General features: G+C 49.9%; 2 protein-coding genes across 5 annotated transcripts in view; one reads left to right on the top strand and one right to left on the bottom strand.

The window, feature by feature from the left end:
- The window catches only part of TG (thyroglobulin), a 235215-nt gene that overhangs the window by 116309 nt on the left and 93842 nt on the right, over positions 1 to 25064 (top strand). Inside the window, exons 38-41 of the mRNA XM_061438544.1 lie at positions 3508 to 3727; positions 5306 to 5399; positions 7396 to 7555; positions 14722 to 14924. Coding sequence (XP_061294528.1) covers positions 3508 to 3727; positions 5306 to 5399; positions 7396 to 7555; positions 14722 to 14924 — 677 coding nt within the window. The remainder of the gene's footprint in view (positions 1 to 3507; positions 3728 to 5305; positions 5400 to 7395; positions 7556 to 14721; positions 14925 to 25064) is intronic.
- SLA (Src like adaptor) overlaps positions 20612 to 25064 on the bottom strand; it is a 36615-nt gene continuing 32162 nt past the window's right edge. For all 4 annotated transcript variants that reach the window (XM_061438548.1, XM_061438546.1, XM_061438545.1 and 1 more), the window contains 2 exons: positions 23593 to 23725; positions 20612 to 22729 (listed from right to left, as the gene is read on the bottom strand). In XM_061438548.1, coding sequence (XP_061294532.1) covers positions 22516 to 22729; positions 23593 to 23725 — 347 coding nt within the window. In that variant the 3' untranslated portion in view covers positions 20612 to 22515. The remainder of the gene's footprint in view (positions 22730 to 23592; positions 23726 to 25064) is intronic.

The raw sequence follows: 25064 nt of genomic DNA, 5'->3' as shown, positions 1-25064 counted from the left end.
TGTCTCTGCTCCCTGCTTGAGATGATGCCACGTTCATGAAATGTGGCTGTTTCCTGCAAAGCAAAAGAGCTGACCTTGGGAGTTTTCACTGCCTTAGCATCCACGGTCGGTCCTGAATGCTAGCCAGAGAGCCTGTGATTTGCAATTGAAACAGGAAATTTTGTGAGAAGGAAGGAACTGTGGGGGTGAGAGCAGGCATGATTTGCGATCGAGGCCAGATTATAAAGCGGCACGTATTTCTTTCCATCCCAAGTTTCCATTTTGGGTTATAACTCACACGCCAGTGTGTGAACAACCAAGTTTTCACTCACTCTTTCCTTCTGCTCTCTCTACCTTTTGACCTTCCTTTTTCTTTCTTTCTTTCACCCCTCCACTCCTTCCCTCCTTCCTTCTATCTTTCCCTCCTTCCTTTCTTCCTTCCCTCTCCCCATTCATTCATTCACGTGTTGGTCTCCGGTCACACACCAGGCACTGAGCTTGGGACATTACAGGCATCGTGGTATTTCTTCCTGACATCTTTGTGTTGTAGGGACGGCTACTGTTCCTTTCTCGGCGATGGGAAAATTGAGGGTCAAAAGAACTATGAGGTTTTTCTAAAGCAGCTGGTCCGTTCATTGCTTCCTCCTCACCACGTGGACCCTCAGTGGCCTGGAGGTCATGAATGCATATCACACCAGGGGGTCTCAGCCCCGACGCCTGACACTGACACCTGGGTCTGGATGACCTGTTGTCTCTATCATAGGTTGTTTAATAGCATCTCTGGCCTCCATCCTATGAGATATTAGGAGCTCAGACCTCTCCTCAATCCTGTGACAACCCCAGAATATCTCCAGACATTGTCAGATGTTTCCTGGGGTCAAAACCACCTCCAGTTGAGCCACTGCATAGTACCAAACTCTTGAGGAATGGATAAACTTCTGCCTGTCTGTCTGCCTCCTCTCCCACATTTACGTTCATCATAAATGTGTATTTTAAACAGACAGAGCTGCAGACCAAGCTGCAAAGCTTTCCCTCTCCATCGGCCCACAGTGAATTGGAGCAAAGAAAACACATCTGTTGGAAATAAATAAGAGAGACTGCACACACACGTGTGCGCACACACACACACACACACACACACACACACAGAATCTCTTCACCAGTGTTGGTTTCCTCTGGGTGAGGCCCTAAGACCTGTGGGAACCAGACACAGGCCTGTCTTAAGCCCCTGAAAATGGCATTTGGCACTGAGCCTGAGCTGGTACTCATCTCACATGCTAGTAAAGTAATGCTCAAAATTCCAAGCCAGGCTTCAACAGTGTGTGAACTGTGAACTTCCAGATGTTCAAGCTGGATTTAGAAAAGGCAGAGGAACCAGAAATCAAATTACCAACATCTGTTAGATCATTGAAAAAGCAAGAGAGTTCCAGAAAAACATCTACTTCCACTTAATCCAAAGCCTTTCACTGTGTGGATCACAACAAACTCTGGAAAATTCTTGAAGAGATGGGAATACCAGACCACCTGACTTGCCTCTTGAGAACTCTGTATGCAGGTCAGGAAGCAACAGTTAGAACTGGACATGGAACAACAGACTGGTTCCAAATTGGGAAAGGAGTACATCAAGACTGTATATTGTCACCCTGCTTATTTAACTTATATGCAGAAAACAGCACAAGAAACTCTGGACTGGATGAAGCAAAAGCTGGAATCAAGATTGCCAGGAGAAATATCAATAACCTTAGATATGCAGATGACACCACCCTTATGGCAGAAAGCACAGAAGAACTAAAGAGCTTCTTGATGAAAGTGAAAGAGGAGAGTGGAAACGTTGGCTTAAAACTCAACATTCAGAAAACTAAGATCATGGCATCTGGTCCCATCACTTCATGGCAAATAGATGGGGAAATAGTGGAAACAGTTACAGACTTTATTTTTTGGGCTCCAAAGTCACTGCAGATGGTGACTGCAGCCATGAAATTAAAAGACGCTTGCTCCTTGGAAGAAAGTTATGACCAACCTATACAGCATATTAAAAAGCAGAGACATTACTTTGCCAACAAAGCCCGTCTAGTCAAAGCTATGGTTTTTCCAGTGGTCATGTATGGATGTGAGAGTTGGACTATAAAGAAAGCTGAGGGTTGAAGAATTAATGCTTTTGAACTATGGTGTTACAGAAGACTCTTGAGAGTCCCTTGGACTGCAAGGAGATCCAACCAGTCCATCCTAAAGGAAATCAGTCCCGAATATTCATTGGAAGGACTGATGTTGAAGCTGAAACTCCAATACTTTGGCCACCTGATTTGAAGAACTGACTCATCTGAAAAGACCCCGATGCTGGGAAAGATTGATGGCAGGAGGAGAAGGGGACGACAGAGGATGAGATGGTTGGATGGCATCACCAACTCGATGGACATGAGTTTGAGTAAACTCCGGGTGTTGGTGATGGACAGGAAAGCCTGGCTTGCTGCAGTCCATGGGATTGCAAAGAGTCAGACAAGACTGAGTGACTGAACTGAACTAAACTGAGCTGATAAAAGTATATTGACTCAATGAATGAATGTGAGGGAATACAGCAGAGGAGATAAGATAAGGCTACAGGGAGGCTGATAAGTGTCTGGAGATTAGCACTGCTGGGAGGGGCGGGAAGCCTGTGGAGCACAGGGCAGGATGGCCGGCCACACCAGCCTGACCTAAAGGACCAGGTGGGATCCAGACAGGCACAAAGGGAGGATGGGTGCTGCAGGCCAGGCCCGACCCTTGACCCGTGTGAACCTCTGGCCCCGTGGTCAGAGCTCAGGCTCAGAAAAGTACAGCTTTGACTCTTACCTCATCACCTTGATATCCTGACAGCTACCCACCCTCAGCCCCTAAACCCACTTCCTCACCAGTGAAATGTACTTACCGGGTCTGCAGTGCCTCAGTGATAGTTCTAAAATCCAAGCAGTCTTAAAGTCAGAAAAAAATATTTTTGTAAGTTTTTGGCAAACTCGTTTGGGGTCAAAATCTGACCCAAAGTTGACTGAAGAGATGATATCAGGTATTCATCCGTCTTAGCAGGACCAGCCCGTACATTTCCTCCTGGAAGTAACTGGTGCGTCCAGTGATGGGCTCAAGTCCAGACTCCCCTGGACGATTGGACCTTGCATGGTCTGGGCCCCTCTGTTCTTTTTAAAATCCAAGTAATCCAGAATCGTGATGACATCTGGTCCCAGGGAGGCGAGTCAGGATTTGTGGGCCTTGGTGATCTCCCTGGAAAGAACTTGAGATGACAGAACTGAGGGAAGGATTGCTCAGTGCCTGGGGAAGATCAGGTGTCTTTGTTGGGTTTCTTTTTTCTTTTTTCTTTTTCCGCATTAGACACTAACTTGACTAGACTTAAGTTATTGGGGCCTGAATGAATAACTAACATTTTTTTTTTTTAAGTGCAGAAAGCAGTGTTTGGTCTTTTTGATTTGTTTCTTAAAACATGTCTGGAATACCCCTGAATAGAGCATGTACTGTGCTCTCTTCCTTCCCCCACTCCAGACATCCCTCTGCCCGGCTTTGGGACATCTTCACCTTCAGTGCCCATTGCCACCCATGGCCAGCTGCTGGGCAGGTCACAGGCCATTCAAGTGGGCACTTCGTGGAAGCCAGTGGACCAGTTCCTGGGAGTTCCGTATGCCGCCCCACCCCTGGGGGAGAAACGCTTCCGGGCCCCCGAGCACTTGAACTGGACTGGGTCCTGGGAAGCCACCAAGCCACGGTAAGGATGGAGTGGAATACATCTAGTGGTGGGGGGGAGGGGGGGTAGGGGGAGTGGTGTCCAGAGAAGCCTTCTCCCATTCTAAGTCGTCAAAGTGAGAGTTGATAACAGAGCAGTGCATTAGGATTTGAGCCGTGCACTGGGGGTACATTAGCCAAGATGACGTTGAGTGCTCTTACACATAAACCCCCACTTGTCCGTGACTTAACATTGTCTTGGTCCTGCCTCCTTTGGTGATGGAGGGGCTGGTGTGCTCTGCTCCATGCAGTGATGCGGGGACCCAAGCTGGCATGTCTTTTTCAGCACAGACCTTCCAAGTTTCCTTCTAGGAACCTCCCTTGACTTTGCATCCAGGAAAGAGAGGCTGTTAGTGCAGGGGAGGTTTCCTTGGGCCACGCCCATGGGCGGGGCACATTCATCACGTGCCCCAGCATGGCAGTGGCCGGAACTCAACTTCCCAGCTACATCTGACGTCAGTGGGGCTGAGAAATAAGCAGAGAAGGAAAAGCATAGCTTATGATAATAATTAAAAAATAATAATAATGTAAAAGGTCTTTTCATTCCCCCAATAGACATGATATTAAAAGGAGTTTTCAAAAATGGGGGAAAAATGGAATATCCTATTTTCCTTCCTCTGCTTTTCAATTTTGCCCATTCCCTCCCATGCATGTACCACTGTAGATAGTTGACAGACGGGACACGATTTTGTCATTTTTCTGATGAAAGCATGTTCAGAGTATCTGTGGATGGAGCACCTGTGCCTGCCTCTCTCGCCCCACGGCCTTTCCCTCCGCACAGGTGTCCGCAGCTCTGTCCCGAGGACGCAGCCACATTCTCCATGTCCATCACTGCCCACGGCCAGTTGGTGGGCAGCTCTAGGAGCTTAGGACCAGACAGAGGGATGAGCAGGAGGCTCTGGGATATTCCAGGCGAGCGACAGGAAGACTTAAGCTAGGACAGTGGCAGAAGGATGCAGAAAGCCATGAAAGTCACCCCTGGGAGACAAAAGGAACAAATAAGCACTAATTAGAGAACTTCACTGGGTTAGGATCCACCCACTTGACAGGCTTTCGAGTGAAGAGCAGTGAGAGCTTGGTCCATCAGAGCCCAGTACTAACCAGGCTTGGACAGGTAACCATCATGCTTGCTTCATGTGTGTCCCAGATATGCATCTCAGCTCTTATGCCAGGAGATGTTTCGACCAGCACACTTGACTCTGTAGTGATGGAGAAAGCAGGTCGAGGCCCCTCATCCCAGCAGGTCTGTACCCTGGAGCCTGCAGGGCCCCAGGGCCCAGGTGACACCCGTGTTCCTCTGCTCTATCTGGGCGGGCACCTTGCCCAGGGGACACTCCTCAGGCCCATGATTGAGGGACTGGTGGTCATCCTGCTCCTTCCAGCATTTACTCACCAATCCCATTAACCATTTCCTGAAGCTGCCTAATTGTCAGTGGGCTGCTGGGACTTCAGAATTGGGCAGTGGGTTCTGCTGCTGCTGCTGCTGGGCATGCAGGAGGGCTGAGTGTGTCTCTTTAATTGTTTTTCCTGCAAGTCACACGCCATCCATCTGTATCTGCAGGGCCAGGTGCTGGCAGCCAGGCATCAGGACGCCCACACCTCCCGGGGTCAGCGAAGATTGCCTGTATCTCAATGTGTTTGTCCCGCAGAACATGGTGAGTTCGACAGCCCTTGCTATGTTTTCTGTGAAAGCTGCCCTGTTGGAAATCCCCAACCCCTGCACTGCCAGCATGGTCTGCCCCGTGCTCTCCTGGCTGGTTCTTGGCTCCCTGAGGCCTGAGGGGCTGAGCGCCAGCCTGGTTCCTCCAGGGCCTCCTCTCATCTCCTGCATGGGAGCATGGGGCATGGTTATCTGGGTTCAGTTCTCTAAGAGATATTCATAAAGCGCCAGTGATGGGAGGGTCTGTTCTCCATGGGTTGCAGCTATGAACAAAATAAAGTTGCTGTCCTCAAGGGGGCTTTCATTACAGCGGGAGGAGCAGAAATAGGCAGTTTAGTTCAGTCACTCAGTCCTGTCCGACTCTTTGCAACCCCATGGACTGCAGCATGCCAGGCTTCCCTGTCCATCACCAACTCCCAGAGCGTGCTCAAACTCATGTCCATCGAGTTGGTGATGCCATACAACCATCTCATCCTCTGTCACCCCCTTCTCCTCCTGCCTTCAATCTTTCCCAGCATCAGGGTCTTTTCCAGTGAGTTGGCTCTTCACATCAGGTGGCCAAAGTACTGGAGCTTCAGCTTCAGTCCTCCCAGTGAATATTCAGGGTTGACTCTGGTTAGGCCCTGTTTTGAAGCCTGTACCTGCCTAAGTAGCATCTAGGATCCTGATGTTGAGTTGAGTTTCCTGTTTTGGGGGAAGGGTCAGAACTCATGAGAGAAAACGGAACCGATGAGCCTTAGGAAACGTGAGTCGTGTTGGCAGATCCCACAGTGGATGTGATGCGCCTCCACTTCCAGTCCCTGAGCCACCAGCAGCCAGAGGCAATGCACTTTGGAGATTTGAGCACAGCAAGCTGCTGAGTGAGATTTGGAACAAGGGCATCTGAACATGGAGCCTCCTCTGGGCTGCATCAATAGAAGCGTAGAGCTTAGGGTGAGGGAGGTGATGGTGATGCCCAGCCCCAGATCATTGTGGGGGTGTTGAATTAAGTCCTGGCTCCAAACCAGCCTGCCACTTACCACTGCCTCCCTGGCCTGGAGAAGGCAACTCACATTTTTTGTGCCCCGGTTTCCTGTTTTGAAAAGTAGGGAGAGAAATAGCATCAGCTCATGAAGTTCTTATGAGAATGGAATAAAACAAGGCATAGATACTAATTAACCAATGAACAGGTGATAAGAGAGACGTTGTAAATGGCAAAGAGTGGGACACAGACCACACCTAAAGCCTGGAGGAGACCATCACTCGGGCAGTGTAGGAACTGGACAGTGTTGAACCCACTGGAAAGAACAGGGGCCAGGGGCGGGACCACCTCTGGAGGTCTGTGCCCGTCATCAGCTGAACACCTCATAGCATCCTTCTGATCCTCCTGACGCTTCTAAGAGGTATCATTCCCACTGGATAGATGAAAAGCCCAAGGCTCAGAGAGGTCAGATGACTTGCCTAAGGTCACTCAGCTAGTGAATTATTACTGTAGATTTGGTCAATCGAGTCCCAGAGTTCACGACTAAGGCCAGTGAGTGGTGACCAGTGAGCATACACTTTTGCCATAATGTGAGCAAGAAGTTGACGACAGTACTTTACAGTTGATCTACAATGTCATTGGTCTTCACACGGACTCTAGGAGGAAATGATAGGTATGTTTATTTCTATCTTCTCCCCCCTTTCCCACTTTAGAGGTGTAGAATCTGAGGCTAGGAGAGGCTTCGTGGCTTACTAAGAAAGCACAGCTGGCCTGAGCAGAGGCTTGATCCCCATATCCTGACTTCAAATCCAGGACCCCTTCCCCATCAGGGAGTTTCCAGTCAAAAGTAGCTTTGCCACTTCTCTCTTGGGCTGCTCTGTTGCCCCTCCCTGGCCTTGGGGTAGGTGTGTTGACACACCCAGAGTTGTGTGTTGGCTCGGTCTGGCACCTACATGGCAAAGGTGCCCTTCCCAAGCTCTGGAGGGGGAGGTGGCCGCCTGTAGCCCCCACATGTCTGCACCCCCTGCAGGCCCCCAACGCGTCCGTGCTGGTGTTCTTCCATAATGCCGCGGAGGGCAAGGGCAGTGGGGACCGGCCGGCAGTGGATGGCTCCTTCCTGGCTGCTGTCGGCAACCTCATTGTGGTCACGGCCAGCTATCGCACGGGCATCTTCGGCTTCCTGAGTTCCGGTGAGTTGCTGGGGTTGGTGGGGACCGCTGACTCCCTGAGCCGAGTGTGTTCTTTGTGTGCGTTTAGTCCTTTCTTCCTAAAACCTCATCCCTTCCCGGCCCCTGGCCCTCCTCCAGCCCACTGAGTACAGCCAGTACCTTCATGAGACACTCCAGCCATGCTGATGCCCGTAGGTCACAGGTGCCACTGATGAAACTCACCACGTGTCTGAAGCCGTTCCAAGTACCTTAAGTGTTTTGTCTTGTGATATTAATAACTCTGTGTGTATGCTTATGCATATTGAGACCCCAGAGGGCTAGACCCTTGCTCAGGCTCACATGGTCAGGAAAAGGCAGAGCCAGGATTCACCACCAGGGTCCATGTGCCCTGGAGATGCTAAGGGGTGGATAAGAGCTCTGGGGCCTTCAGAGAGCCGTTTCCTGGAGCAAGGGCTGCATAGACAATGATTTCCATCATTACCGTCAACTTCTGGCCTGTCTTCTTTGCAGTCACAGACATTATCCCTCAGGCTACACCTTCCACCTTCCCACCAGCCCCCAGGGCAGAACTGAGGCTTGGACCAATCCCAGCATCATCCACCCGCATCTTTTCTTTCATCTCTACCCCAGCCCCACTCCACCCAACCCCACCCCACCTCCAGTGGTAGAGCAGTTGTTTGTTAGGCGGCTGTGGTGGAGAGCAGGCGTCCTGGTCTGGGAATCCAAAGAGCCAAGTGTTTTCTGTGTGACCTTGGACAAAACCCTCCCTTTCTCCAAGTCTCAGTTTTCTCCTCTAAAATAGGAGTAATTTTAACCCAACTAACAAAGTCACTGTGAGACTCATGCGAGGTGCTATGTGTGAAGGGGCTCCAGAGGCTGTGATGGGCTTTGCATGTCCTCAAGGACAGCACTGAGCATCATCTCTGTTCTTTGGGGGTCTCGTTTAAGACCTGGGATGTCTTGCATGATGGATATGGTTGGGGGCGGGGGGTGGGATTTTCTAATGTGGCCGGAACCACGGCTCCTCCAGAGCGTTGGGTGAGTGAGGCAGGCATCCAGCATGAGCAGAAGCCCGGAGCCCTGGGGGATAGGGCTGGGTGGATCATGTGGCTAGAGGTCTTGAGTGTCATAACAAAGACTTTAGGTTTGCACAGCAGACATGAGACGGGCAACAATTTAAGGCAACATGTGACCAGTGGCAATGAGGGGAGTGTGGCTGATGAACCCATTCCAGGCTTTCCTTCAGAGAGGCAGCGGCGGCTGCTAGAGCACTGGACTCTCCTGCTGGATTTTCTTTCCTCTTTTCAAAAACACTACTGATGACTCTTAAGTCAGGAGCTCCTTTCGCTAAAGAGATGGTGAAACTCAGAAGCCAGCCTGTGGGACCCGCTCGGGTGGGGCTTTCCACAGACCTGGCTGACTCCGGCTCAGAGCTTTTCCAGACAGAAGAGAATTTCCATATGCTACCCGTCGGTGAGGGGGCGTGCTTATGATTTCATGGGCTGTAATCTATGGAGAATTCTGCAGGCTTCTGGGAAGGCGACCCCATTTCTGGGAGCAGTGTTGGGGGAGGCAGAGAACACCCACCCCTTCTCACTCCTGGCTTGCAACACTGCCTGTTCCTCTGCTTAAAGCAATGCCGTAAGCAAGAGAGAAAGAGAGTGACGCTCACGCAGCGTCCGTGTCTCTACCAGACGTCTTTCCCAGATGACGTCATCCCAGTCTCCAGGTACCTCCGCGAGGTCAGCACAGTATGGCCATTTCACAGAGAAAAGCACGGGGCTCAGAGAGGTCAAGGGGCTTTCTGCCTCACTTCTGAGTGTGTGTGCTCAGTCGCTCAGTTGTGTCCCCATCTCTGTGGCCCCATGGACTGTAGCCAGCCAGGCTCCTCGGTCCATGGAATTCTCCAGGCAATAATACTGGAAGTCTGTTGCCATTTTCTACTCCAGGGGATTTCCCCGACCTCAGGGATCAAATCCACATCTCTAGCATCTACTGCATTGGCAGGTGGATCATTTACCAGCCCCCTTAGGCTCTTGGTGGCTCAGAGGGTAAAGAATATGCCTAGAATGCAGGAGACCTGGGTCAGTCCCTCCGCATCTCATCCATCCCAGGTCGCTCACCTCTCATGAGATCAGGCATGTGAAGGCAAACATCTGGAAGCTTGCTGGTACCTCACAGGGGCTCCCAAGGTTAACACCCCTTCCCTTTCCCTAGCAGGGCCTCTGTAAGTGAGGGCTCTGCTGCAGCCATGTCTGGGCCCTGCATCTGGCCAGCAGCAGCCCTGGCAGTTACTGACTCATGCCGAGTTGCCACTTCATGTACTTTATCTCATGTGATGAATGCACGCGGCATCTGCTGTTGTAGCTCAGAGTGAAGATAATCCCCCGAGAGCGCCAGACTCCAGAGGCACATTAAGAAAGAGATGGGAGAGAGATGGAAACAGAAACTGATGTCAGCTCTGCTGCCGACTAGACAAACTTGTGTTCCCAGAGAGAAAAGCCCAAACTCAATAGTACTTAGAAGGAGCATGGTTCCTGGTGAAGAGCAGGTGGAAAGGAAGTGAAGGGGTCCCCCTGCCTGGATCTCACAGGCAGGACAGACCCCGCCAGTATAGGGCACAGTGATTACCCTCCTCTCTCTGGCAAAGCAATGCGGTGAGGGGACCCGGGGCCAGTGGCCTGTAGGGTCAGAGGAGTGGGTGGGCCATGGCCCGCAGGCCTCCTGCATGGTGTGGGAGCAGAGGAAGAGTGCTTTGGCCTGGGAGCCAGACCGAAGGCCAGGCCCCGTAATGTGCCCATCACCCCATCATCCTGGGGGCACTCAGAGCTTCCCCTTAGAGGCTCCCCTCTGAGGGGTCTGCTCCCCTTTTTGACCAGAAGAACAGGCCCAGAGTCCTGTTCCATCACCAGTGCAACTTCTGTTGCTGAAGACAACATAGACCCCACAAAGGGCATCTGTGAGATAATAGCTGGATCTAAACCTGTTTTATTTTATTTAAGAAAAGACAAATAACTTCTAGAGTACTTTATACTAGGCTCTGCATCATTCTGTTCCTTTTACAAATCTTAACAAATTCAATCATCATAACAACCTGTTGAAGTTGGTACTATTGTTATCCCATTTTACAGACGGAGAAAGTCAAGTCACATTAAGTAACTCATCCAGGGCCCTGCTGAGCTTGTAGAGGTGGAGTAAGACCAGTGCCTGACTGGTCTGGCTCCATAACCCACCTGCACAGCCCATGCACCATAATCCCTTTTATTGATGGCCATCAACAAGAACTGGGAGAGGAACTGCTGTGAACCTGGCTGAGGAGCTTTAGAAGGATAACTGAATAAATCAAATGAGCAAGCAAGAGCCATTTAGACCATGAGGGAACAACTGAATGCTTGCTGATGTGTTTTGAACAGAGAGTGGGGAGAAGAGAGCTGGAGGATTAGATCAGGGTGGGGTGAGGCAGTTGGAGAAGTGCATGATCACGTTATCCAGAGATCTTCCACTCACATCCTGGACTCCCTCCTGGACTGTACATGCCTGGCCAGCAGAGAGCAGCCCTGTCCAGTTTCATGCCCCCAGCAGCACTGCTTGCTGCATGTTTGTGGTGGGGCTGAGCCAGGTGAGACCAGAGCTCAGCCCTGAAGATGAAGAGAATGGAGCTCAGCCAAGACCAGACTGTAGGGTGATGAGCACAGGCGATGAGCAGACCCCAAGGTCTGGAGTAGGATGGGTGCTGGAAAATGAAGGGACCGCAGACTGCTCAGATGGGCTGAAGTTAATCTTGCTGCTACTGCTTAGTCGCTTCAGTTTTGTCTGACTTTTTGAGACCCACCCCCCATGGACTTGTAGCCCACCAGCCTCCTCTGTCCATAGAATTCTCCAGGCAAGAATACTGGAGTGTGTTGCCAGACACTCCTCCAGGGAATCTTCTCAACCCAGGGATCGAACCCGGGTCTCCTGTATTGCAGGCAGATTCTTTACCAGCTGAGCCACCAAGGAAGCCTGAAGTTAATCTTAGAGGGGAGGAAAAGCCAGGAAGAAGTTAGACTTTGTGTGCAGCAGGAATGAAGGAGTTATGAAGGCTTCTGAGCAGAGGTTCCATAAAAAGAGTACCTAAAATTTTTAATGAAAATAACAGAGTGCCTTGCACACCATAGATTTTTTTTTTTTTTTTTTGACAAATGTTTGCTGAATTGGATTGAATGTTAGGACAAAAAGTACTGAGTGTGTGTTAGATTTAAGAGCCAATTCTATCTCAGATTTGCTTCTAGGGAACTTCCCTGGCATCCCAGTGGTTAAGACTTCGCCTTCCAGTTCAGGGAGTGTGGGTTCCTTCCCTGATCAGGAAGCTAGGATCCTGCATGCCCTGTGGCCAGAAAACCAAAACATAAAAGAGAAACAGTATTGTAACAAATTCAATAAAGACTTTGGTCCCACATTAAAAATAAAATCTGAAAGAAAATTTACTTCTTGCAACTAAACAAACTCTTTACTTTTCAAGTCTTAGGTTCTACTAGGAAATAAAAGGGTTGAGTTAGACCATCTCGGATCAGCTAGTTGGCTGCTCCCTGTGCGTGTCCTGGAGGCTGTCTGCCCTGAGGGCTGAGACCTTGTCTGTCTTGCTGGCTGCACTACTTGGCACGGTGCTGGCATAAAGTGAAGCCCGGTTCAGATTTGCTTCCTGAAAGCACCCTCATCTGTGACTTCCTAGGGGTCTGTAGACCCCAGAAGGTCAGCGTTGTCAGTGGGAAGCTGGTACATGGGGCCCTGGGAGTCAGGGACAGTGCCCTGCCTCTACATTGTCCCTGGAAATGCAGGCTGTGGGCGTCACCTCTCAGACCGGGTCTTGTTCAGCCGCTGCCCAGCCTTCCTGCCCTCCCTGAGACCTTGGAAACAAACAGAATGTGTCTGCAATCCAGAAAAGCCCACAGAGAAGGGTGCCAATGGCTTCATTAAACCCAGAACATGAAATGCGTTTGAAGAAATTCTGAGCATCTCCCCAGCTGGAGGAGTAATTCAAACCATTATGTGCACCGAGCTGGTGTGTCGTCAGCTCTTTGTGAACAGCAGGCTGGGGAATCAGGATGCAAGGTCTTGCTGCTTTTCTATCTGGGGAAATGGGTTTTTGTTGATAGTTTCTCACTTGATACTGAATCGTGTTCATCATAAGTGTAGTCATTTCATTCACTTAACATTTCATAAGGACCGACTGCGTGCCACTGGCTTTAGTGGAGGGCGGAGTCTCGCAGGGGAGCCCATGCTGACAAGTACTCTGAAAGGGGACCCTCACTTCCCCCGAGGCTGCCTGTGAGTTGACGCTGTAACTCAGACTCAGAGGATGACTGGGTCGGAGGTCAGAGCTAGGGCAGGTCAAGGGCAGAGGGAGGGGTCTGGGTGAAGGAAGTCACATGTGCCGAGCCCAGGGTGGGGGAGGGGAGGGCTGCTGTGTTTGAGCATCTGCTGGTGAGCCTGGGTGGCTGCGGCACAGGACAGGGGAGAGACAGAGGGAGATGTGCCCCGAGAGGAGGATGACCAGGTCCTGGGGGGCTTGGAATGCACGAGAAGAAATGGTGCCCGAAGGACCATGAGATGAGATGGGAGACTTTACATAGGATGGGGCAGGGTGTGTGTGTGTGTGTGTGTACATTGATTGTGTGTGTGTGTGTGTGTGTATACACTGGTGTGTGTGTTTGTGTGTGTGTACTTTCTTGTGTGTGTGTGTACCTTGGTGTGTGTACACTAGTGTATGTGTGTACACTGGTGTGTGTGTACATTGGGGGGTGTGTGTGTACATTGTTGTGTGTGTGTGTGTGTCTCAGAGAGAGAGATAATCAAAATTACAATTGAGAAGATCACTCTGGATGCACACGGAGAATTCAGGGGCGGGAGGAGCGTGCTGATACAGGAGGCCAGTGAACAGCTCTAGGAGAGACGGGGCAGAGATCAGTGGGGGAGCACGCACCACACCAGGGGAGCGGGGAAGAGGGGATGCAGCTGAAAGAGGAGTCCGGGAAGACCCACAAGCTTGTGCAGGAGAGGAGTGGGTGGGTATGGCTGGGTTTGAGGGAGAAGGTAAGAAACTCAGGAGAAGCTGCTGGCAGGGCGCTCAAGAGACTTAGAATCGATTCCCTTTGGGATTGAATGGACCTGAGGTGCCCGTGAGACAGCCTCCTGGAGGCACGTGAGGGACCTGGGCCTGGAGAGTGCTCTGGGCAGCGACGTCATCCTGAGAGTCAGCCACACGTAGGCGGTGGTTGAAGCCAAGGGTCTGCCAGAGAAGAAGGGCGTGAGCCTCGGCTCGGACCAGGACTGGCCTGGTGCTCCAGAGTCCTTAGTGGTGTAGACTAAGGAGGGTCCACTCAATTCAGAAGATGGCCATGGGGCCTGGGCATAGAGTGTCTCAAATGCCAAGGAGAAGAATGTTCTGGCTGTATGTTTTCTGTGTCCAAATCATTCAATTTTTTAAAAGTGCTGAGCTTTCAGAAAATATTTACTGGGGACTTCCCTGGTGGTCCAGTGGTGAAAACTTCGCCTTCCAATGCAGGAAGTGCATGTTTGATCCCTCGTCAGGGAGCTAACATGCCTTGCAGCCAAGAAGTCAAAATATACAACAGAAGCAATATTGCAAAAATTTCAATAAAGACTTTAAACATGGTCATCATCAAAAAAAAATCTAAAAATAAAATACAAAATATTTCCTGAATTATAAGAAAAAAAAAAGATCAGCTCTACTGAGTGCTGCTGAAGGTCATGGAAGGTGGTGGGAAGGGGTGAGACTGATGGCTCAGGCTGGCCTGGCCTTTGTCATGGGGAAGAGACATGGAGAGTCAGGGGCAGTCAGGGAGGATCCAGGGCAGGAAGCTCATCTCGTTTTCCCTGGATGTGCCAAGTGGGGGCTCTGAACACGCGCTGCCTCTCATCTGAGGAGCCACCCCTTCTAGGATGGGAAAGCCTTAGTTCACAGACGTGGAGGGACGTGTCCATGGTCTCCTAGTTGGCAAAGGCTGATGGGAGAATCCCAGCTGGATGGGCCTGATTCCGGAGCCCAGGCTCTCCCACCATATTGAGAAACCACAGTCCTGACCTGGGTGGACAGGAGTCTAAGTCCCCCACAGGCACCACATGCCTGATTGGCTGCATCCAGGGCACAGGGTCACAGAGGGTTAAAGGCTTTCCTCTTTCTTAAGGGTCCAGCGAGCTGAGCGGCAACTGGGGGCTGCTGGACCAGGTGGTGGCTCTGACCTGGGTGCAGACCCACATCCGAGCGTTTGGCGGGGACCCTCGGCACGTGACCCTGGCAGCAGACCGTGGCGGAGCCGATATAGCCAGCATCCACCTTGTAACCACCAGGGCCGCCAACTCCAGACTCTTCCGGAGAGCTGTGCTGATGGTGAGCTGCCCACTCTGTCTTCAGTCTTGCTGAAGGTGGTCCTTCCTTCCCCCACCTGACTTCGATTGCTTGGATTTCCTTTTTCCTTTGTTCTGAATTGGTGTCCTGCCCATGGCCATCTTTCTATGCGTACATGAGCCAGGATGTTACTGGCTACTCATAGCTACTCGTAGCTTAAGTACTAATCATGTAGACAGGGTAGTGTTAATGATGATGATGATGGTGATGGTGATGAAGGTGGTGAAAATGATGATGATGGTGATATGATAATGATAGGGATGGAATAACTATGATGGAGGAAACCACCTGTTAACCACAGCATAAGCTCTGTTGGCTGTTCTGATTAGCTACTAATTTTATTGAATGTCCACCTGGTGCCAGGTACTATGCTCATTGCTGGAAATGCCTTACTACATGATCTGTGCCCTAGTTTTCAGGAAGCTTGTAGTTTACTTGAGAGAGAGGGAACAGACACTTAAAGCAGCTGTTTAAAAGAGAGTCTTATGGCAGCTCAGAGAGAAGCCCCTCACCAAGCTCAGGGAGGAGGGCGTGCCCTGGGAGAGGGACTGTGCATGCTGATGCTGCAGGCTGTACTGGCACACAACCAGAGTCCTGGCATCAAGGGCTCCTCACTGGGATCTGCCCATCACGCAGTGCAGTGGGAGGGCAGAGTCTGCCTGGACCATGGAGTGGAGGCTGGGAGGCAGAGAGCGGCCAGACTGCACCGAACACCTTGGGTTTTATCCTGAGTGCATGTGAGCCATTGACGGCTTTTGTTTGTTTGCTGGTTTGGTTTCCCACCTTAACCATTAGTAAGCATACCATTCACTGGCATTAAGTACATTCACAATGTTGTGCGACCACCAGTGTTAATCGTCAGCAGCACCTTTTCATCGTTCCAAACAGAGACTCTGCACCTATTAAGCACTATCTCCCCACTCTCCTTTCCTCCCAGCCCCTGGTAACGTCTCTTCTACTTTCTGTCTTCTGTGAATTTCCCTACTCTAATGCGAATTTATCTCAGGTGAGTGGAATCCTATGAGCTCTGTCCTGTTGTAACCGGCTTATTTCACTTAGCATAACGTCCTCAATGTTCATCCATGTTGTAGCATGCATCAGAATTTCATTTATTTTTAAGGCTGAGTGATATTGCATTGTGTGTGTACACCATGCTTTGTTGATCCATTCGTCTGCTGATTGACATCTGAGTTGCTTCCCCCTTTTGGCTACTGGCAATAGTGTTACTGTGAACACTCTTACCATCGAAGGGTCAGACTTCTAGAGCTTGGCGGAGGATGAATGTACGGGGGCAGTGCTGGAGGAAAAGAAAGCAATGAGGAGACTGTTAAGTGACACAAAGGAAACAGCAACGGAGAACCGTCAGGGCCAGTGACGTGACCAGCTGGCGATTCTGAGGCCATCAAACCACACCCAGCTCTGTCCAGCCTTCCTGAGGTCCAAACCCATGACCACGAGGAGGGGAGAGAAGTGCCAGTTCAGAGCGCACAGTTGAGGCTGGATGGGCATTGTCTCTGCCCTGAGAGGGAGCAGCGCCTCCTGCCACTTTCTGTATCTCCGGCAGCCACGGAGCCTTCTAGTATTTACTGAGAAGTCTGTGCTATATTCAGCCTCCTCCAGGTGCTCTCCTCTGCCCGAAGTGCTTTCCTCCCATCGTTCTCCTTCCTGACCTACTCGTCTTTCAGGGACTCCTTCCAGACTTTCCAGCCTCGGGTTGGACCCCCTTCCTGTGGCCGCTGCCACCTGTAAATCTCATCCAGCCTTTCTCCTGCTTCCCCACCAGTGCAGAATTACTCTTCCTGCCACATGTGTCTCTCCCACAGACTGTCAACTCCAGGACAGCAGGGGCCAGTAGTGCCCGGCTCTCCACAGAGCCCGGGGCACCCAGCACTGCTGGCTTATGGTCAATGCTCCGTGATTGACAGCCAGTGAAGGAGCTGGCTCGCAAACCTGGGTAGGGGAGCGATGGTGTGTGTCCTGGGACCCACAGGCCGGCCCGCTTTCCTTCCTCCCGCCTCCTTCTTGTGTTTCTTGTCCTTCGCTTCGGGTGGTCTTCAGTCTGTCCCTCCATATGGGGTCCATCTGAGTGGCAGGAGACCTGAGCACAAACATCTTGCAGTTTCTGGAGTTGAAAGCAGACCTTCCTGACTTTGAGTTGATCCCAAAGGGATTCCCCTCAGGGCCCTTTCAGAAACCAGACACTCGAGGGGACCCAGAAGACACCAAAAATACCTTCCAGTAGGCCCAGAAGGCAGAATTTTCCTTTTAAAAGTTCTGGAGAGTTTAGATGTTTGGGGAATTTCAAAAACGAATCTGTTTTAACAAATGGTAGTGTATTTAAAAATAAATCCTCCTTCTGTTTTAGTCATTTAGAGACAGCTTTTACAACTGTTCCCCGCAGTCTTTGGGATGCATGTGAAATTATTTGGAACTGAGAGAACTAAAATACTTCAATATATTAGCAGTTCCTTCAACGTGCTCTCTACCAACAGATGTTTGGAGGAATGAAAGTGAGGTGGTGATATATTCTTGGATAAAATCTTCAGTCTTTCTGCAAAGCTTGGGGCCAGAACTATTGAAATTTGAACGAGACAGACTCCTTTGATAATTAATAGCTTATATGTATTTGTTTAGCGTGTATGGGACCATAAATCCATTTCAATACATGATCTCATAGGTTCCTGACATTGATTTGCAAGGGACATTTATTCTGTTTCTAATCTAGACATGAGAAAGCCAAGAGATGTTTAGTGACCTGCTAGAGAACACACAGTCAAGAAAGCACTGTGTTAGGGGCTGGAACCTGTGAAGCCGAATCCTGTGAGAATGTTTCTCCAAGAGTCTGGGATGTGTTCAGGGTCTCAGTGTGTCAAAGAGCCTAGAATCAGACAAGCTTGCGTTAAGATGCTGGCCTTGGGTGAAACCCTTTACTTCACCTGCTTCATGGATAAAATGGGTGTGATTAATTCTGTTTTCTGAGGGTTAGAGGAGTCGTGATGTAAACTCATTGTAAAGTGTGCTGCACCCTGTGGGAACTTAAGAAACCCAGTTCCCCATGTCCGATGCCAAGCAAAGGCAATTCCAAACAAAAGCAGGTCGGGAGGTGGGAGGTTTCACCTACCCTCGTGGAAGGTTGAAGAAGGAAGGGGAGGCCATGTTGCAAGCCTGAATTCTGTGGCATTGACCCCTTGGCCAGTTTTAAGAGAAGGTAAAAGAGGTCGTGTCCTCCATGCTGTGATTTACAGGACTTAGAAAAAGTTTCCATGGCTTTCCTACAACGTTGCCCCAATTCTACATTCCTCAGAGTGAGCTCCAGGCCCCGGGAGTTGGCCTCACACTAAATTTTCCTCTCTCCTTTCCCACACAAACCCTGCAGTCCAGGCTCACCAGCTCTGCCACCATTCCTAGAAAATGCCACGCCTTCCTCTAGATCTTTTCCGCGCTGGTCTGTGGTCAGCACGTCCTGTTTTCCACCTGGAAACTCACTCCATCTTTAGGGCTCAGCTGGATGGGACCTCGAAGCCTTTCTCCATCTCTAAAACAGAAAGAATCTCACTGTGGTGAAGAGACTTCTGCTTGGTAATTTTTAGGAATTCTGATTTATTTTACTTGCTTGTCATGTTTTCTAGCACAGCTTATTCCATTTCTACTGTGACTGCAGGCTTGGTTGGGTATAGGATTCATCTCCTTAGTACGGCCTTAACACTTAGCTCAGCTCCTGGTTCAAAGAAGGCATCTAAGACCACGCTGAGTCCATTAAACCATCTGGGGCCAGTGCGAGGGAGATGGTAGTTTGGGTCCAGAACACTGTTTTCTCCTGTTTCCACATGAACCTCTCAGGAGCACTCACCCACCCTGCTACTTCTCTAAGGCAAAATTGGCCTGTCTATTCATGGGTTTTGATGCTTCTGTATGTACGTTGGGATACATTTTAATGTTGTTTTTGTTCAGTCACTAAGTCACATCCGACTCTTTGAGACCCCACGGACTGTAGCCCGCCAGGCTCCTCTGTCCATGGGATTTCCCAGGCAAGAATACTGGAGTGGGTTGCCGTTTCCTTATCCAGGGGATCTTCCGGACCCAGGGATTGAAACTGTGTCTCCTGTACTGGCAGGCGGGTTCTTTACTACTGAGCTACCCTGGAAGCCAGAATAAGTTCACTGATTTTAAAAAATATTCCTGATGGGAATTGGACAGTAGTTTCATGTACTTTTTCAAATCATTTTGGCAAAATATGTTTTTAGGATGTTAGTTCTTATATCAGCTTAACCCTATAACCTGGCCCATAGTATTTTTGTCGCCTTATCTTTTCATAGAGTTTTGAACTTTTCTCCATAAAAGCTTTGCAAACTTGCTGTGAGGCAAGACCCTTCCTAAGTGGTTTCATGTTTTCTGTGTTACTCTCCAGTCGGTAAACATGGGTGTTAGGAACTAAGTTGGTTCTGCATCTGCTCAGCCTTCTTATCGTCTCTAATACTTTGTCTGCTGGGTCCATTGGATTTTTATAAAGTTATCTCACTATGTGCAAATCAGGTTTATTTCTGTGTGAGAGTGTGTGTGCTCAGTCATTCAGTCATGTCTGACTCTGTGCAACCCCATGGACTGTAACCTACCAAGTACTTCTGTCCATGGGATTTTCCAGGCAAGAATACTGGAGTGGGTTGCCATTTCCTATTCTAGGGGATATTCCTGACCCAGGGATAGAATTCAAGTCTCCTGCATTGGCAAGCGGATTCTTTACCACTGAGCTAACTGGGAAGCCCTTTTATTTCTCTGCACTTTGAAGCAAATGCTCAACTGCTTTAATAAGGAGACCCATCATGAAAGCAGCTTAAATACCAAGTGAGTTTCTTTTTTCTCTTTCCCATAACATTTTCCCAGGTGGGGAGTCCAGATAGCTCATGATTTCTCCGGGGCCACATTCCTTCTATGTGTTTCTCTGTCATCCTGGGGTCTTGCTGTCATCTGAGGGGCTGGGTATAGAAGTTTAGGCAGAAGGGAGGGGACGCAAGGAGAGGAGAGCCTCCCCTGGAGACTTAGGTTGGGAAGGACACCGCCTGCCCCCTGCTTGCTTGCAGGGTCCTCTTCTGGTTTCCCTGCAGTGGTCGCAGCCCCTAGAACAGTGTCTGGTATCTAGTTGGTGTACAAAAACATATCTGTGGAAGGAATTCTTGGAAGAACAAATTGCAGAGTTATCACAAGTAACATGCAGGAGTGTCTAGGCGAGACCAAACTTTCGTAACAATCACTAAGAAGTTGTTATCTCCCTGGATCTTGGATGTCCAGCCCCAAGTCAGATGAGACAGCCTCAAAAGTCACGAAACTCTGTTTTCTTATGACTGCACCTCAAGGAGACGCCAATACACTAACCAGTGTGGCTTCCTCTTGTGTTCCCTGGTCTCCTCTCTCTCCAGCTGCAAGTTTCTTTAAAAATTCTCAACCCACAGAGCCTCTGAACTAACCACCCAGCTGCCTCACCCAGGAACCTCTCCCCAGCATGCCAAGAATTAAATATTTCTTCATGTGGGCCACTTTTAAAGTCTTTGTTGAGTTTGTTAAAACACATTTCTGTTTTATGTTTTGGCCGTGAGGCTTGTGGGACCTTAGCCCATTGACCTGGGATCGCATCCCCCCCACTACATTGGAAGGCGAAGTCTCAACCACTGGACTGCCAGGGGAGTCCCCGAGAATTAAATATTTATTAGGCTTATTTTAATCAGGAATAAATACATGATTTAGCAAAATGTAATGCTTCCCATTTGAAACCTGCCCCCACCCCGCCCCGCCGAGTCCTCCCCAAACGTCCCAACCATTTGTTGGTTACAACGGAAAACAGTACAGAAGACGCAGTACACACATCTGCCATTGGCGAGGAGGTGGGAGTTGGCGTCCCCAGAGTTACATTCATTTCCCATACATCGGCCGGCCCTTTAGAAATAGCCTGTGGGGAGTGTTGAGGAAACCACAAACGTCCTCTTGGATAAACACTCTGGAATCCGATGATACAGAAAATCGTGTAAACGCATGTGCACACACCACCAGGGCAGTGATCTCAGACGGCTGGAAGGCATATGCTGAACAGACAGGCTTTTCCTATCAGCAGCACCCCTCCTCTCCTGGAACCCCTTTGCAACGGTGGGGAAACAGGTCCTAGAGGCAACTGCAACCCCTTCCTAACAGGATCTGGAGAGAATCGCTTCTCCTTGTCCAGAAATTTGTGGTGTTTTCTCTCTCATCTCTTAAAATTCTGTTTGACAGAATTAAGCCACTCTGGTTCCCCTCTTTTCTAGAGCTTAGCATTTTTATTCATGTGGCTGACAGACTCTTTTTAGAAGAAGATACTGGATGGATGATTTCTTTAGAACTTATCAAGTTCCTTTTTTCAAAATATCCAACCATGCTTACTTATCCAGTCCAGCCAGCCCTTCTACTACTTAAGGATCCAGCTGAGACATGAACTCCTGGGTCACCCAGTCCCAGGAGGACATGGCGATCCACTCCAGTATTCTTGCCTGGAGCATCCCATGGACAGAGGAGCCTGGCAGGCAACAGTCCATGGGGCCACAAAGAGTCAGACATGACAGAAGCGACTTAGCACAGCACACTACTTCCACAATATTTGTCTATACAAATATTTTCCTCCTGTCTATACTGCTGGGCCTGATACCTACACAGGACTTAACACAGTGCCTCTTCTGGTAATCATGAATGAATAACAGGTGCATTAAGATAGGCAAGACCCTCAGCATCCCAGAGAAGCCCTTTCTGTGCTGCGAGCCACGGTTGGTGATGTTGCGAAATTGCGCTCCGTCCCAGCCCCGCCCTTGTGCTTTCCCATTGGCAGCCACCTCCTCTCCCATTTCCCCTGGTCTCTGCATAAGTAGGGAAGTCATCTGACTTCTACACACGTAGTTTTGGAGCTAGAACCCAAAGGGATCTTCCGACTGGGGACTCATAAGGAAGGTCATAAGGTCAGCGTTTAGTGTCACTGAGCTCCCTTAGAAAGAGAGGAGCTGCAGCCCAGAGGTCTCTCTTTACAGATGGGTTTCAAAAGTTCAGTGCAAGGGATCAATTTGCAAACCCAGATTGTCTGCCAGGCTGTAACTTCTGGCTCATTTTCTTCTCAGGCTTTTCTCATTCAGAAGTTTTCTCTAGTGGCCTCAGAGGGAGCCTAGCTGGGCGGTGTGCTGGAGATCGGCACCAGTGCACTTTCTTGTGAGAGAGCATCTTTGTCTTTTGCACAGATATAGCGTGCACACACACACACACCCACACACCCACACACACACCCACACACACCCACACACACACCCACACACACAGGGCTCTTCCGACCCCCTTGCACGAAGATGCCAGGAGTCAACGTTTTGCAGTGTGCCGGATCAGACACCAGGGAGGGGTTCCCTTTGTCGTGATGTGGATACAGAAGACAAGAGTTCAGTTCTCCACGTGGCTTCTCTTGGCTTCTGGAAGACGTGAGTTTCCCCAGGGACCATGTGCCTCTGTGCAGGATGCCAGGTGACAGTCATAACCTCTGTTCCTTTGGGCAAACACCATGGTGTCTGTTCTCCGGCTAGTCTTCAAAGTACGGTGGTGATGAGAAGAAAGAGCTCTTCCTTTTGCTCCCACTGTACATCAGGGACACGCTTTTCTTCTTCCGGTCGAAGGAGGCGCTGTCATCTCCTGTCAGGGACAAGTATGAGGCGATGCTTTCCCGAAGGCCGTAGCTGAAAAGGGACTCATCCACAGCGATCGGGCTCTCTGCCCGCTCCGAGTCCTCTTGCTGTCTGTTAGTGGGTAGACAGTGGACAGAGAAAGGGGCAAAGCAGAGGATGTAGCGGGATGAGCACAAGAGAATAAGAAAAGGAAGAAAAACAAATGAAGAGCCTGGTTAACGTGTATCGAACTTGTTCTAATTCTGCTTCTTCCATCTGTGGCTGTGTAATTTTGGAGAAATCACTTGACCTCTCTGAGCCACTGTTTCCTTGGATGGCTAAAACTTCCAGCTGTACATTTTAATGAATCTTTCTTCATGATAATTTACAAGGAACAGCTGTTTTATTTCCTAGGCAATTCTGATCACTGATTTTCTTTGAATTTACCAGTGGGATGTCTGGATCATTATTTAATTAGTAAGGTAACCAGGCCCCACTTACATATACCCCTTAAATGCAATAGCTGACAATCAGAGCAAATAAAGGAAGATTTTTTTTCCCCCTTAAAGCATGAAGTCACTTTAGGATTTTGCTGGTGGGTTTAAGCTTCACTATTAAGTTTACAACAATATTAAATTTACACGAGATTGATCTGTGTGTTGCTCTCTAGGATACTAACAATTAGAAAAGCGCAAGGTGGTATCATTCAGCTAGAAAATATTCAACTGACACTGAAGGAGTGCTGAATGAATGTGTGCAGAACTGGGGTTACTGAGGCCGTGGCGGGGAGCTGCTGGGACCACGCCACCCAGGGTGTGGGAGCTGAGACAGGTCGGTCTCCCAGGGACATTGGGATTCCTGGGGTCTGCACCTGCTCAGAGAAAAGGGGTGGCAAGGCTGGCAGGAACAGGCCAGTTTTTATGTGCTGGGCTCACGTATTGGTTTGGGGCTTATACATTCATGGAGGACACACACACACACACACACACACACACCTTATCGCCCTCCTCCAGTCAAAGGTCTTCTGGCGCAGGGTGACGGGTGAGTCTGAGTCTCTCACTGCTGGGGCTGCTGCCGTCTGAGTGAGGCAGGGCGTGGTCAGCACACAGCAGAGGCCGTCGGCCACCTCTGAGGAGAAAGCAGAGAACCGGTCAGCGGCTCTGAGATGCCCCGGCCAGTGCGTGCTGCGGGGCCCTGGATATTCATGAGGGGAAACTGAGGCTGAGATTTGCGAGGGGCTGAGAACCATGTGCGCAGCTGTTGAAGACATCTCAATATGCCCCGAATGCACACTGTGCTTAGCTTGACGCAAGGCAAGAGTAGACTTTAGGACCCAGAATCCGCCAGACTTGGGGTAGGGTTTCAGCTCCGCCCAGATAGCGCATCACCTGGACCCTCTCTGAACCTGAATCCTCTCCTGTTGGATGAGAGGATGGAGCTGACACGTGAGAACAGCTGGCAGAGTGCCCATGTGAGGGAGACCCCACACTCAGGGGTTTCCCACCAAGATGCCGGGCCATCAGCTTCGGGGGCAGCCTCCTGTGTGCTGGGGGGCTATGTGCACTGCTGCGTCCCCCACAGCACACAGAACGGGAGTCCATATACACAGGTGGGGCTGATGCCTCTGTAGGAAGGAAGAGAGATAAAGGAAATAAGGGAAGAAGACAGAAAAGAAAGGAGAGACAAGGGAGGAAGGCTGGAAAAAAGACTAAGAGAGGAGGGAATTAGGTAGACAGGAAAGGAGGGGAAGAAGCGAAGACTGACCAAAAAGGATGAAAGACACAGAAATAGGAGGCGAAAAACAAAAAGGTAAAAGGCAAAATCGAGAAGAAAATGGACAAAGACAAAAAAGAAACTTCTCTCTTCTCTACCTTAGATACTCAAGCGCAAAGAGGATGAAAATTAAATAAATCCTTTCCTTTTATCCTCCTGTTAATAGCTCCTACTTGAGCTTCCAGGGTCCCCCATCTCTCTAGGAGCTTTAAGATAGAGGCTCTACCTCTTCAAAGCCTTCCCCTAGCCCATGTCATCGTGAGATACCCTCGAGCCTGCAGTGCTCAGATGTTCTCACAGATGCAGGAGATTCTCTGTGGCCCTACTGAGGATGCAGAGCCCAGTGGGTCTCATGTTGTATGGGAGATGAAGTGTCTGCCCGGATGCAGCCACGCCGGCTTCAAGACCGCCCATCACCAGGGTTTAGGAAGCACAGCACCCCTCTGCTGGGCTCTGTCTCCATCACATTGATAGAGCTCTTGGGGTGTCCTTGCTAAAGAACAAAGGGGAATTGTAGCTGAAGAATCAAGTCAGAGAGCGACTGTCAGTAATGCTTTGCGTCCGCGTGACTTTCACCGTAGACTCAGATGTCCACCCACGCTGGCACGCACTGAGGAATGTGAGATTGGACCCTGAGGTTACAGGGAGCTTAACTGGATGTGAACCTGAAATAATTACCTGTCACGGGCTGGAA

The sequence above is a fragment of the Bos javanicus genome, chromosome 14 (assembly GCF_032452875.1).
Source record: "Bos javanicus breed banteng chromosome 14, ARS-OSU_banteng_1.0, whole genome shotgun sequence".
Lineage (NCBI taxonomy): Eukaryota > Metazoa > Chordata > Mammalia > Artiodactyla > Bovidae > Bos > Bos javanicus.
This window is presented reverse-complemented; position numbering and strand designations above follow the sequence as displayed.